The 15,323-nt window shown below is 35.2% G+C and overlaps 1 protein-coding gene across 1 annotated transcript; it reads left to right on the top strand.

Moving 5' to 3' along the window:
* The first annotated feature begins 3,691 nt into the window (after positions 1 to 3,691).
* SYCP2 (synaptonemal complex protein 2) lies at positions 3,692 to 14,977 on the top strand. The gene is made up of 13 exons (XM_032218617.1): positions 3,692 to 3,854; positions 4,241 to 4,265; positions 4,410 to 4,495; positions 6,525 to 6,613; positions 8,125 to 8,159; positions 9,166 to 9,308; positions 9,387 to 9,439; positions 10,967 to 11,012; positions 11,562 to 11,657; positions 13,040 to 13,100; positions 13,774 to 13,922; positions 14,640 to 14,714; positions 14,969 to 14,977. The coding sequence occupies exons 1-13, from the start codon at positions 3,750 to 3,752 to the stop codon at positions 14,975 to 14,977; spliced, it is 972 nt and encodes a 323-aa protein (XP_032074508.1). The 5' UTR covers positions 3,692 to 3,749.
* The last annotated feature ends 346 nt before the right edge of the window (positions 14,978 to 15,323 follow it).

Here is a 15,323-nt window from a genome sequence, read left to right as displayed (position 1 = left end):
ATGGCACACTACCCAAAAAAGATTCGCTATCGCTGTCTTAGGCCTTTCCATCTTTACCAAATCCAAAACAGGTTCCATGAAATGTTTTGACTCAATGTTATATTGAGAAAGACCTATAGTTGTCATGAAGGCAATTGAAATTTAGACTGCCCCTATTCTGAATAGTAAAACCCCATGGCACCAAAGCTTATGAGTTATTCCTGCCTTCCATTGAGGATGAGTCAAAAAGAGGGCTGTGAAAATATATACAGACCCCCTCACATTCTGGACATAAATTGTTTCAACTTCTACTCTCAAAATGATGCTATAGGGCGCTGCACACCAGAACAACTAGACAAAAGGACAGTTTTTCCCCGAATGCCATCACTCTGCTAAGCAACTAATTCCCACAATGCTGTCAAACTATTTACTAAGACTGTATTACAATCATTCTTCTCATCCTTCCTATTACCTATCTCCTCTCACTTATGACTATAACCATGTTGCTTGTATTTTTATGATTTATATTGTTCTGTTTGTTTGCTAGTATTATTTGATTGCTTATTAGTAACCTATGACTATCACTAAGTGTTGTATCTTATGATTCTTGATGAATGTATCTTTTTTCTTCTTTTTTTCTTTTTATGTACACTGAGAGCATATGCACCAAAGACAAACACACTTGGCCAATAAAGAATTCTATGCTATGCTATTCCTATTCTTTTCCTATTTCTATGTTGTTCTATTCTATTCTGTTCTACTCCTGTCTAAGTGGACTGTAGACCAAATGAGATCTATTCTGCTTCTCTGATGTAAAATCATGTGCAATGTCTTGAATCTGATCTCCAACTGGCTGGGCCTTCTGGCAGAGTTAGTATATTATTATGGTGTAGAACAGTGGCCCTCAACCTTTTGGGCACTAGAGACTGGTTCCATGAAGAAAGGTTTTTCCATGGACAGGAGGGAGTGTAGTTTGCATGCTTCCTGCACCCCACGAATGGGGCTTTATTTGCATGGACTGGTTTCTGGCATCCCATGACCCAATGCCCATCCATGGACTGGGAGTTGGGGAACCCTAGTCTAGATTGAGAGTATTGGTTAAGATATCAGGCTATAAACCATGAGTTCTAGTTTCTCCTTAGGCACTAAGCCAGCTGGGTGACAGTGGACTAATCACTTTCACTCAGCCCTAAAAGGAGGCAATGCCAAATCATCTCAGGAAACCCTTGGCAAGAAAACTGCAGGGATTAATCCAGACAGTTTCTAAGAAATGGATCCAATTGAACAGAAGAAAAAAATGATTTGGTGTAATTTGGTGTAATTGGTTATCAATTGTTTAACATGCCCTTTTGTCAACGAACTTGCAATACATGTTTTATAGTTAACCACTTTAAATTATTCTCTTATTTTTCCATCTGGGCCCCAGTCATAAATAAGATACATGGTGATAGAAATTATTGTTAAATAGTGTACTAAAATAATATGTATGCATGTTATTTTTGACAGCTTGAAAAATGTGTGGATGAAGCTATAAGAAAACATGATTTTCACGCATTGCAACAGTTTTTGCAAACAGATTTTTCTGATGATATATCCCATAAATGCAGCAAGCAGTTTCTCAACAAATTAGACAAGCTAATATGCCAGGTGATGAAAATTTTTTGAACTGTATAAATTAAGATGGGAATTTATATACAATATAGTTTTAAATAGTTTTAACTTTTAAAATTATTCATAGTATTATAAATGCAACATCAAACCTTGGAGATGAAAAGCCTGCAGTACATATTTATGATTACTAGGTGGCAGTGATTGATTGTTTGACTGATTATGTGCTATTAAGATGGCATTGACTCATAGCAATCAGAATAGATTTCTCCAAGGACAATCCGTCTGTAACCTGGTCCTTGAGGTCTTCCAACAGTCTGCCCATTTCTGCTGTAACTGAATCCTTCTGCTTTGTTGCTGGCATCTCTCATTCCAACTTTCAAAGCATTATAGATCTTTCAAAGTCTTTGCACAATGTGTGTCCAAAGTATGGTCATTGGAGCCCGGTCATTTGAGTTTGAAATGAGAACTCTGGGCTGATTTGTTTGGTGATCTATTTGTTTTCTTGGCTATTCGTGGTATTCACAGAGTTTTCTCCAGCTGCAGATGTGCATATATGTGTCAATATTCTGCTTCTTCAAGATCTGTAAGTGGTTAGTGGCCTTTTGTTAGTTAAGTGGCTTACCCAGTCAATATTGCCTAATTTCAAAAAGCTAAACAGTTTCAGACTTAGTTAAATCGGAGACTAGTTTAATGAAAAGAAGGACTAGGGATGACATGATAGCAGTGTTCCAATATCTCAGGGGCTGCCACAAAGAAGAGGGAGTCAAGCTATTCTCCAAAGGACCTGAGGGTAGGACAAGAAGCAATGGGTGGAAATTAATCAAGGAGAGAAGCAACTTAGAACTGAGAAGGAATTTCCTGACAGTTAGAACAATTAATCAGTGGAACAGCTTGCCTCCAGAAGTTGTGAGTTCTCCAATATTGGACAACCATTTGTCTGAAATGGTATAGGGTTTCCTGCCTGAGCAGAAGGTTAGACTAGAAGACCTCCAAGGTTCTTTCCAACTCTGTTATTTTGTTCTGTTTTGACACCACCAGGAAAACTCAGGGCTCTGCAAAGGTATGTTTTGCAATGTGCAGAAGTATATATAATGCATCTCTTCATAAGTCATTAAAACAGGCATATTTTTTGCCTGATCTGAACAATTTCTAGCATTATTCCAGCAAAGTAGGATGAAGGGAAAATAAATCCAGGCAGTCCTCGACGTATGACCGCAATTAGGCCCAAAATTTCTGTTGTGAAGTGAAGATAAGTGTTAAATGCAGGTGTCTGCATTTTGATCACATGACCATGGGGATGTTGCATGATCATGAGCGTGAAAAATGGTCATGTCACTTTTTTTTAGAGCCATTGCAACTTTGGTCAGTAAACCAACTCTTGTTAGTCGAGGACTACCTGTATTCCCACTCCGTTCATATTCCCTGTGCCTTTTTCCTTTTTTTTTTTTTTTTTTTTGCTTTTTCTAAAGATGGTGCTCTGAATGAAAACAGGATAGTTTTATTACGGCAGTCTGTAATATGATTTTGATAGTCACAACATTTCAAAACTCACACACAGTTATATGGCAATTTAGGCATTCCTTGTTAAATTGTATTTTTAATATATTCCCAAATAAACAACTGACACGATCTCTGCATGGTACAAATTTAAACAGAACAACTTTCTGTAGATTTGACAGCAAATTTTCTACTGATTGCAGGTATATATTTATTTGTTAAAATAATATATAGTTGCTATAGAATTCAGGCACCAAGTTTTGTTATTGTATTAAATATGGATTTTTCCATAAAAACTGAAGCAAGTTTTGATTTTCCTTATGTGCACTTTTTTTTACAATTTCAGCAACTTGACAGTGAAGAAATTAACAATGTTTCCACTTTGTTGAATACTCTTCAGAACCATGGCAGAAATATTAACATAGTAGATGAAGTTGGGTTTCCAGCCATGATTGAATATGGTCTTATTCAAAAGATAAGTATATAATATTGGAAAATGTCTAAGACTAATTAGATAGCAGGTCTGCATAGGTTTGATATCTGCATATGTTTGACTGCTTAGTGGTTTAACATTATTGTTAATGCTATTCTGCAATTGTTTTTTGCATAAATGAACAAATAACCATAGTAATTATACAATTTTTTTCATTTTCTTTTTGTACATGGTTAATTGGTTTGAAAAGGCCAAAGAGATTTTGGGGAAAAAAGACAGTGAATGTAATGAGGCATTTACTACTATCTTTGAAGATTTCTTTGATGTCCTAATGGTAAATATATCCCACATATATTTGACAAATTAGGTGATAAACTTAATATTCACATTACTTTGAAGAGCTTTTTTTCTTATTTGGCTTTATTTTTCCTCATTGGTATGCCTAGAATAAGATGGGCTGAGATTTACTAAACAGCAACTTAATGTATATTTAATTTCAATTCTTACCATATGCAGATGATGACTATAACACTTAGGAATTCATTTTACATTAATCTCAAAAAGAATAGGCCCCATTTATGTATATTCAAAGAAATTCATTATTTATTGTTTTTTGAGAAAAAAATCTGAAACTGTGGTATGTGCTACCCAGGACTTAGAGTATAATAGTTATTTTCTGTGTGCAGTGTAATTTTAATACATTGTTTATTTTAATTGTAGATAGTACATGATACCAGCAGTGAAGGTATGTCTGAAAATCAATTACACAGTTTTGAATAAAGTTTTGTAATTTAAATGCAGCTATTTTGTTTTGAATATTCAATGATTGTAAGTGCCCTTGAAGTTAAATTATATGGTTCTGTAAATAATGTCTTACATTTTCATCTAGGTAAAATTCAAACACTTGAAAATTTCATATTGCGAATATGCGCTCTTGTTGCTGATAACAGAATTAGTATTTATATTCAGCAGGAGGTAAAAATTCTTTTTAATATTATTTTTCTTGGCTTTTAAACTTTGAATCGGCAATCTTGCTATGCTTTAATAGCAATATTAATTTTCTGTATCTCAGATATTTGAATAAGATATTAGACACGTATATCTAGTGCTCAAGCTTCCCTTCTAAATATTAGAAAAAGAGTAAATCTATTTATTTATTTTTAAAAAACCTACTGTATTGATTTAATTAACCATAAAAATATATTCAGTAATGTATTTTATTTACCCATTTGTTCCTTTCTATAATTTCTAGTATCTAGATCAGTGGTTCTCAACCTGTGGGTTGGGACCCCTTTGGGGGTTGAACGACCCTTTCACAGGGGTCACTTAAGACCATCGGAGTACACATATTTTCAAAAAAATGTGGGGCAAGTGTCTACTGGAAGAGCCAGCTTTTAAGGCCTTCTAAATGATAGCAGAGTTGGGGTCACATGGACCTAAAGAGAAACGTCCCAGATGGCAGGCATGACAACAGAGCTGGTGTGCCTAAAAGATGCTGTTGTTTTGTCGATTGAGACTCAGAGCACACTGACCTTTTGTGATCTTAAACAGTGTCCAGAAACAATGAAAGAAAGATGGCCTCTAAATATCTAGATCCTGAGCCACAAAAGACTGTAGATACTTTCAGCACCTTGAATTACACCTGGAAACCAACTGGCAACCGACGCAACTTGCAGATAGAGGTGTCATACCCATGTGCCCATAACCATTTGTGCTGTTGCATTATATACTAGCTGTAGTTTATGAGTGGTCTTGAGGGCGGTTCTAAAGAAAGTGTGTTATAGTAATCCAAACATCAGAGCCTAAGTGACAGTGATGGTGAGAAGGCTCTCCCTGTGCAGGAATGAGCCCAACTGGTACAGAAGTTGACTCTGTGAAGACCCTTCTAACCATTACTACTACCGCTTTGAGCAGAGGTGCAGGACTGGGAGGACTTTCAAAACATAGGCTCCATGTAGAGAAATGCAGTGCTACACAGAAACTAAAGCTGGAGAGTCCCTGGAAAACTCTGCATTCCTCACTGCTCAGATCTCCTAGGGTTGAGCCTCAGGCTGTTTCTTCCCATCCAGACCTGCAACAATCTCTTGACGCTATGACAGAATCTTGATGCACCAAGATTGTAGCACTTGGTAAAGCCAGGGGCCAAGATGTACAACTGGGTGTTACCAATACAGCTAGTCCTTGACTTACGACCACAACTGCGTCCAAAATTTATGCTGTTAAGTGAGATATTTGTTAAATGAGTCTTGCCCCATTTTATGACTTTTCTTGTCATAGTTGTTAAGTGAACCACTGCAGTTGATCAATTGGTAACCTGAATGGTTCAGTGAATCTGACTTCCCCATTGTCTTTGCGTGTTGGAAGGTTGGTGATCACATGATCCTGGGACACTGCAACTGTCATAACAATGAGTCAGTTGCCAAGCATCTGAATTTTGATCAAGTGATCATGGGGATACTGCAAAAGTCGTAACTATGAAAAACGGTCATAAGTCCCTTTTTTCAATGCCGTTGGAACTTTGGTCACTAAACGAACTGTTGTAAGTCGATGACCACCTGGATATTAATGATACCTGATCTCATACAGTTGCATACTTCACCACTAAGACATATCTCTTGTAAATATTAAATAGAGATAAGAATGTTGAACCCTGAGAAACCCCACAGAACTAAACCTTAGGCTTGATACTACCTCCTGCTCAGCATTGATTCTGGCATTAATTTTGATTCCATGGTTTATTTTTCTATACATTTGTTTAGATGGTCACTGTGATTGTGTCAAAATTTAATTCCCTTGTAAGGGAAGGTCTTCCTTTTGCTCCATTGATTGCCTTTAGTGTGCTAGGAAATATAATTGCACATAGCACAACTAACACATGAGAGGCACAGTAATTAAAACTAAAATCTCCATTACATTGTGTGGGTATTTAAAGATGTTTTGGGCTTCACACTGAGTCTTTTTTTAATATGCTTAATATTCAATTACCTCTTTTTATTATCTTTAGGCAGTAAGAAAACTGAACTCCATGCTTACTGCTATGCCTCGAGATATTAGAAAGAAAACAATTTCTACAAAGGAAATGCTACAAGTCATGTAATTAACTTTAATATAATGTTCACATTTAACTTTAATATAACCCTGGGATCCCTTGTGGAAACCTAAAATCTTGTTAGGATAATGTTATTGCATGTTGAGATCATTTCATTTATGTTTAAGCAGAATTTGTTCAAAGTTAAACATTTTTAAAATTATTCTTAAAAACCTGAAGTAAATATGATACAGTTCTATTAATTAAGAATAATATGCAGTGTTTTAAATAAACCACAACTTATACGCAGTTTAAATTGGTTTATGGATATCCTATTGCACTTTCCAAAAACTTCTTCTCCTAGATGGAATAGAGATTGCATTTGGGGTGTCTTTTTCAAATTTTTATCTCACTTGTTTCAGATGACACTTTAAAGATGGAATATTTGTATTACACTATTGTATCAGCAAGACCATTGGTAACTTTTGACCAAGAGGGAAATCAACTTACATTTGCTACTGGTTTGCAAATGTGAGCACGTGCATGCGCAGAGCATCAAAAACGGGACGTGATGACGTCCAGGCGGTTGAGTAGAGCCTCCTGCTGCCACTGCTACTGGTTCGCCCGAACCGGATAAAACTGGATGAATTTCACCACTGCTTTTGACTCTGTGAATAAGACACAGGCAGCTTATCAATTTAAATGTCTCCTTCAGGCAAGAGAGTTTGAATAACTAGGAGTTGTAAGAATATTTCTGTAATCCTTATAGATTAATTGATACAATCTAATAATAGACTGGAATTCCTTTCCTGAAGAACTAGAACTTATAAATATTTTTAACAATATATCCCCTATATCATTTACCATAGCTAAATTGTCGTGGTTAAGGGAAAAGTTGATTAATAAATGCATACAGTCTCTATTTATCAGTTCAATCCTCCTAAGTTTAAAAGCTCTGAAAAGGAGAGATTGGTCCATGAGAAGAAGCAAATATAAAAGAAGGGAGAAGTAGGATATACATCCAATAATAAATAAAATATATAAACTATTGAAAATAATGATTATTAAATCATATCAATAGTTATTATATCAAACATTTCTTATTTGTACTTTTTTTGTAGAATCAAAAGCTAAGAACAAATCATCAACAAAAACATTACATGCAAATAAGTTTAGATACATGCAGATTTTTAAGTAATAATTCTTCAAGATATAACAATGCTTCGTGCCTAGATTGTCCTAGATGATGATTATTCTCATCATCTAGGAATTTAGAATGAAAATACTAAAACTTCTGAGAACTGGTTGGCATCCAGTCTGATGACATTCAAAAGTTATTAAAGACCTGACTCAATCTGAATGGTTGAGTTCCTGTTGGATGGAGTTTTGGGCTTTATATGTTTTCTTCAAACTGCCTCTGGTCTGTTTTTTGTCTTTTGACAATTTTTTTTTACTTTCAGTTGTAAGTTGTCCAGAGTCAATGGGTGGCCTATAAATTGGATAAGCAGACATAGTTTTTCAATATATGTAATGTTTAAAAAGCCAGTCAAACTGAATCACAGTATTTGTTTGACAGGAATGATATGGGAAAAAGAATTTTGGATGCTGGGGGTAAGCACACATTATGATTTCAACCTATGAATTAATGTTATCCAGAGCTGTTTAATTCTAAGCGTATGCATTTTAGAAGTTTTCTATAGCTTCCATGCCACATGTGAAAAAAATATTTTCATAGGGCCAGTGATACAGACAGGCTAGGCATTATTTCGTTCATTATATTCCACCCAATCATTAATACATTATCATGAGCCGTGGTGGCACAGTGGTTAGAATGCAGTACTGCAAGCTACTTCTACTGACTGCTGGCTGCCTGTAGTTCTCCAGTTTTATTCTCATGGCTCAAGGCTGACTCAGCCTTCCATCCTTCTAAGGTTGGTGAAATAAGGACCCAGATTGTTGGGGGCGGGGGGAGACTGACTCTGTAAACTGCTTAGAGAGGGCTGTCAGAGCACTATGAAGTGGTAGGTAAGACTAAGTGCTATTGCTATTACTTATTTGTTTTTTCCTGACATGTCAGTTCTGTATTTTAGCTGCTTTATTTTGACTATAGTAGATAGTATTTAATTGCAGCACCTAACTTAAAGTTAAGTCAGAGGGTTTTAAGCTAGTGATTGTGTTTAGAATTTTAAGAGCAGGGGGTGGACCATTTCATGAGATTTCTTTTTCCTAGGAGGTAGGAAAATACTTTCAAATAAGGAACTGAAGAATAGCCAGCCACCATGTTTATTTTGTAAGAATATCTCTGAGGTTTATGTAGATCCTGAAGGAGTCCTGAAAATGCAGTTGGTACTGGCTTACAAGCTATCTTCCCATTTTGTTAGAAGTAAAAGAATATTTTAAAAATTCAAATAGAGTGGCAGAGATTCTTGTGGGTGCTAAGAAACGTGTTCGCATATATATTCATACCTATGAACACTACATTGAGTACTTCAGATATATGCAACAAATTATATGTATTGTGTGTGAATGTGTATATATGATTATACTGCTTGGAAGCAGTAACATTTGATTACTATCAAAAAGTTTTATGGTAATGCTCCTGCCATTTGTATTATAGACTATGATCTCCAAGTTGCCATTACTGAAGCATTATGCAGAATGACATCAGAAAAACAAAGAAGAGAGCTGGCAAACCAGTGGTTTCCAATGGATTTTGTCAGCAGTGCATTTAAACAAATTAAAGATTCTGAGTTTGAAACAGTAAGTCATACTCAAATACTGGTTCTTTCAAAATAGCAAAATTGTCAAAGGGTTTATACTACTTTTCTCTTTAAACAGGACTGCAGGAAGTTCCTTAACCAAGTTAATGGCATGCTTGGAGATAAAAGAAGGTATGCATAATATTAACAAAATACAGATTTCTAATTACAGAATATATACCCTAAATAAGCATGGCTTTTCATAAGTTGAAAAAAAAAATAAGAGTCACAGATCAATAGCAATAGCAATATAGCAATAGCAGTAGACTTATATACCGCTTCATAGGCCTTTCAGGCCTCTCTAAGCGGTTTACAGAGAGTCAGCATATTGCCCCCAACAATCTGGGTCCTCATTTTACCCACCTCGGAAGGATGGAAGGCTGAGTCAACCCTGAGCCGGTGAGATTTGAACCGCTGACCTGCTGATCTAGCAGTAGCCTGCAGTGCTGCATTTAACCACTGCGCCACCTTGGCTCCTTGGATCATTCTCTGAAGTTGTTATTCATGTTTGCCAACATCAGTAATCCAGATGTAGCATTAGCTGTTAATGAAACTTAATTAGTGCATCTAGTTAAATTTTATCTCATCAGTGTTTTGAGGATGTGTCTTATTTTATGGCAAAAGATAGGATAAAACCAATTACATAATTAGTACTCCATATATCTTATGGAGGGTGCTTTTATCAGTAGTGTATGTTTTAAAAAAAAATTTCCCCAAAGGAAAAGGGTGAATGGAAATGGGAATTCTATTTTTCTGAGTAGAAATGAATAATAATAATAATAATAATAATAATAATAATAATAATAATACTGGCGCATAATACACCAGCTATCACACTGGTTGAGAAAAATAAGGTCACAATCATAGACAACGCAATACCAGGTGATAGCAGGGTCACCGAGAAGGAACATGAAAAAATCGCAAAATACCAGGACTTAAAAATCGAAATTCAACGACTATGGCACAAACCAGCAGTGGTAATTCCAGTGGTAATCGGCACACTGGGTGCTATTCCAAAAGCACTGGAATTACATTTAAAACAGTTAAAAATTGACAAAATCACCATCAGTCAAATGCAAAAAGCCGCACTGCTTGGATCTGCACGCATATTACGAAAATACATTACAACGTCCTAGGCCCCTGGGTGCGGCCCGACTAGTAACCAATGCCAAATCCGGTGAAACAACTGGCCGCTGTGATACAATTGTATAACAACAACAACAATAATAATAATAATATAAGGTCACAATCATAGACATCGCAATACCAGGTGATAGCAGGGTCGCCGAGAAGGAACATGAAAAAATCGCAAAATACCAGGACTTAAAAATCGAAATTCAACGACTATGGCACAAACCAGCAGTGGTAATTCCAGTGGTAATTGGCACACTGGGTGCTATTCCAAAAGCACTGGAATTACATTTAAAACAGTTAAAAATTGACAAAATAACTATCAGTCAAATGCAAAAAGCCGCACTGCTTAGATCTGCACGCATATTATGAAAATACGTTACGACGTCCTTGGCATAGTAACCAATGCCAAATCCAGCAAAACAACTGCCCGCTGTGATACAATTGTATAACAACAACAACAACAGTAGAGCAATTAAACATAAGCCAGTACTGCTTTTATTATGAAAATACTGTCCTCTCTTTCAGGGTATTTACCTATCCTTGTTTATCAGCTGCTATTGGTAAACATGAGGTAAGTTCTTTTCTTTTGACTAAGTTTCATAATATATTATTTGAAACTTTGTGATGCTTTGTTTGAATTTGGAAGCTTTGCATTTGACTAGTAATAATTCAAAGAGTTTTGATTTAGAAATGGAATCGGAATGTTGTTAAACTAATATCAGAACTAGTCATTTGAATGCAGATATCAGCACAGCATAGAGAGCCTGTTCAGACATAAGTTATTTTAGGATAGAAATTATCTACTTAGCTAAACTGAGAATGTTGATTAACTGCATAACCTTTCTCACCTTCTTTTAAGTCCAGGCCTTTTGTGCCTTTGCTTTATGCTTTATGTTCTGGCCTTGTGTTTTAACTAGCGTTTGAAACAAATATTAAATCCCAGCTCCTATTTTCAAACATAAAACTGAAGTTTAAATACTAAAATAAAGCACTTAAGCTGTTCCACAAGAAGAGTGAATACACTGTCATCAACTTATTAAGATGAGAACATTGAAAATGTTATAAAAGTTTTATAATGGTTCTTTTTAAAAAAAAACAAAAACCTGATTCTATTATATAGCTACAGATGCCAGCAGATGAAAACCTTGACGAATGTTGGATTGACTTTAACGTTGGTAGTAAAAGTATATCCTTCTATGTTGCTGCAGATGATGAAGTAGGTTAAGTTTTCTTTATTGAATCCAACTTTTTTAGATTGTAACAACCTTTTTAGTTATCAGAATTCAGAATAATTTATTGTGAAAGTCAAATGTTAAAAAAGCTCCTTCCTTCCCTCTTCCTTTCTTCCTTGTATGCTGCATCTCGCCAGTTAAGTTTTAATATGATCATCTTTAAAACATAAAAAAATCCATGGTTTTTAAAGCATACATGATAAAGAATATCAACCCGTTTCTCAAGTGTTTTTTTGCATATGCATACTTTCTTTCCAATGAAATAATTATTAAGCTTTATAATACATTATACACATATGCTCCCCCTCTTTCTGATGAAGATCAGTCCCTTTCCATTGCTGTTGTTGAGGCATTCCTTTATCCAGCAATCATCTTACCAGCATGACATCTATGATCTAAGTTTTATTGATGATGATTCCTGGATGGGTGACCCAATGGGACTTACATGTGTATGATGAACCTTGTTCAAGTCGTGGTAACCACTGACAGCATATTTAGGATTTGATTTTCAGGGTTGGGCAAGACGACCTGAAATGACTGATTTAATACTTAGCACAGCGTCATGAGGAGATAATTGGCTGTTGAGACTGAATATTTAAGCAGTTTTCCTGATTTGTAAGGATGGAATGGAAATTAGAATATTTTTTTCAGACAAATATATTCTAATGGTTTCTTGATTCCTCTGAAAGTGTTTTCTACTTAGTTTGGCTGGTGTTATTAAAGTCCTCCTAAACCACAGAGTCCATATTGCTCACAATGGGATCTAGATAGTCTCCAAAAGAGTTCTTTTCCCCAGATCTTAAATGACACATGTCGGATTTGGAAATCTTTTTTTCAGAACAGAACTGTTGGTGTGCCAGAGCACTTACTCGTGACTATTTAATTTGATCTCACATACTGCCAAGTCATTGTGATTAATCTACTTAGCTGTTTAATTCCATCTTAACACTTATGCTCATAACACAAAAAGCCCCTTGATTCGCAGGCAAAACATTGTTCCTTTTCAAAACCAACTGTCTGCTCATCTAAATTCCCTTTTGTCTGGTAACACAAAAGAAGGGTGAATAACAGTTTCATAACTGTTGTTATGTTAAGATATAAGATTGTGTTTGTACATAAAAAATATATCCTATGTTTACATAAAATTTCCTTCGGTAAAGTTATGATCAAATCCACATTCTTGTTTTGATCTGTTGGGAAAGAAAATATGTACCAGAGACAAAAGTTAATATCATTAACACAAACTACTGACAAACAGTTGGCATCCTGAAGAACTGTATTTTGGAAATACTATACCAAATCTTCAGCTGCAATCTATAACAGTAACCAATGTCGTGCTTCCTTTTTTCATAAATTTAACTTCTAGGGTCAACAGTGGGAAACTGTATGCATACCAGAAGAAGATGTTAGGACATACATAATCGAAGGTACTTGAGATTTTAATGTACAGTATTTCTTATTTTCAGAATGTTAAGGATAAGTATATTCAAAATTACTATTTCTATTTCAGAAAAACTTACTATTTTTTTGGTGGTTTTTTTAATGTTTGCAAAGCAAATACCGAATTTTTCAGAGTATAAACTGGAGTATAAGATGCACCAAGATTTTGAAGAGGCAAATTTAAAAAAAAGTTTTTGCAATCTACAGACCTCCCAAAAACGGCCCGTTTTCACAAAAATGGGCCCATTTTGTTTTTCAAAAAAGGCAATGAATAGCCTTTAGGAGGCTTGTAGAGTGCTCTTGGGGGGGTGCCCCCCAAAACGAGCAAAAAACAGCCTGTTTTTCATCAAAAAAGGGCATGTATAGCCTTTAGAAGGCTTATAGAGGGGGGAGGCCAAAATCGAGCAAAAAACAGCCTGTTTTTCACTCATTTCTGCCCTTCCCAGCCCTCAGGAGCAATCTGAAAGCCTCCTAAAGCTATGCATGGCCCTTTTGGTGAAGGGGGCAGGGTTTCGGAAGGCAAATAATGCTGTGTTCAGTCTATAAGACGCACCCAGATTTTGAGGGAAAAGGGTGTGTCTTATACTTCAAAAAATATGGTATGTTACTTCCAAACAAACAACTATTTAATACTAAAGAATATGTTTCATTTCTGTATAGAAAAAGAAAAAGAGAAATTGCTAATGGTACATCTAAACAACCCAATATCTGTTGGTGTCCAGGAAGGTGAGACAATAATCTTGCATTTCGATTCTGCATTGGAAATTACGGATGCAGTAAGAAAAGTTTATGCTGCAACAAAATGTCAGGTAATGTCTTTTTCTTTTTCTCTTGTGGAATAAAAATTACTAACCACTGTTTACTATTATGTTTATAGTTGACAATACTTGTCTGTATCTACGCGGTTGAAGATAGCATAATTTCAACAGTTATTGCCTGAATAATAATAACAACCATAAAATAAAGAAAGAATGAGATACACTTTTGTTTACATTTTTAAAATCTATAATATTCCTGGGTTTTAAATTACCATGTCAGATAATAAGTCATAAATAAATAAATAAATTTTTCATCTAGAAAGCCAGTTTGGTGTTCTTCTTAAGGCATCAGACTAGAAACTGGGAGATTGTGAGTTTTGGTCCTGCCTTAGGCACAAAGCCAGCTAGGTGATCTAAGATTTCACTTCTGAAATCTTAAAAAATAAAAATTGCAGGTAGTTGGCAAGAGTCGACACTGACTTAAAGGTGTGCATGTGTAGGTACATGCACACATACACTTTTCACATCTAGTTGTTTTTTAAAAAAAAATACTGAATTTTCAGTGTTACTTTCAAGTAGGATGAAAATGAAAGAATTGAAAAAAATATTTTATAAATGTTTGCAATCTGGAGGATTTGTTTCTCAATGAAAGAGAAAGCAACAAAATGTATGAATCACCTTTTTATGGTAAATAAAAATAAACTAAGCTAGAAAGAAGATGACCTTTTTATGTAATGCCTTCCTCTTTTTGCCTATATATTGCTTCAGGGGTTTACAAGGAAGAATACTGTGTCAGTTGCAAAAACAATGGTACATGTAGTTTTTGATGAAAGTGGATCACAGGTAAATATTTCAATTGCGATGATAAATATTTTAATACATGTGTTTAATCCGAGCAATACATATGGAATGCAAATTTTGAAGCTACAGATGATATACAGTAGATTTTATTGTTTTTTGTCAATGTGCCTTTCATAAAAACTTCCTACTAATTTAGAAAATTAATCCTGCCCCTATTCAGCAAACAATTGGATCCCAATATATAGGATCTCTCTATTAGATCAGTGAAGTTAATTTTTAACAATTGGAATTTACAGGATGATTAATCTGAACCATAATACTTCTAAGCATTATTATACTAATGTAATATGAAATTAATGGGGAATTTTATTTAAAAGTGAACATATAGCATTTGCAGCTTTGTTAGAATAAAAGGAGAGGCGGTACCATGAAAGCTGATGGGTTTATTTAGCCCAGTTACCCACTTCTTCTCTCTTTGCTACCATCTATTGGTCAATCAGTTGAACCCTCATCCCAGAGTTTCCTGATCTAAAAAAATTCATACCATTATAAGTACTGGGGGGGAAGGGGCTGTATTGCATGGGATAACCAGAGTAAGGGAATCACTAGTTAGTATCCTTAAAATATTACAGATAAGTTGTACTTTAATAT

This window comes from Thamnophis elegans, chromosome 5, assembly GCF_009769535.1.
Source record: "Thamnophis elegans isolate rThaEle1 chromosome 5, rThaEle1.pri, whole genome shotgun sequence".
NCBI lineage: Eukaryota > Metazoa > Chordata > Lepidosauria > Squamata > Colubridae > Thamnophis > Thamnophis elegans.
This window is presented reverse-complemented; position numbering and strand designations above follow the sequence as displayed.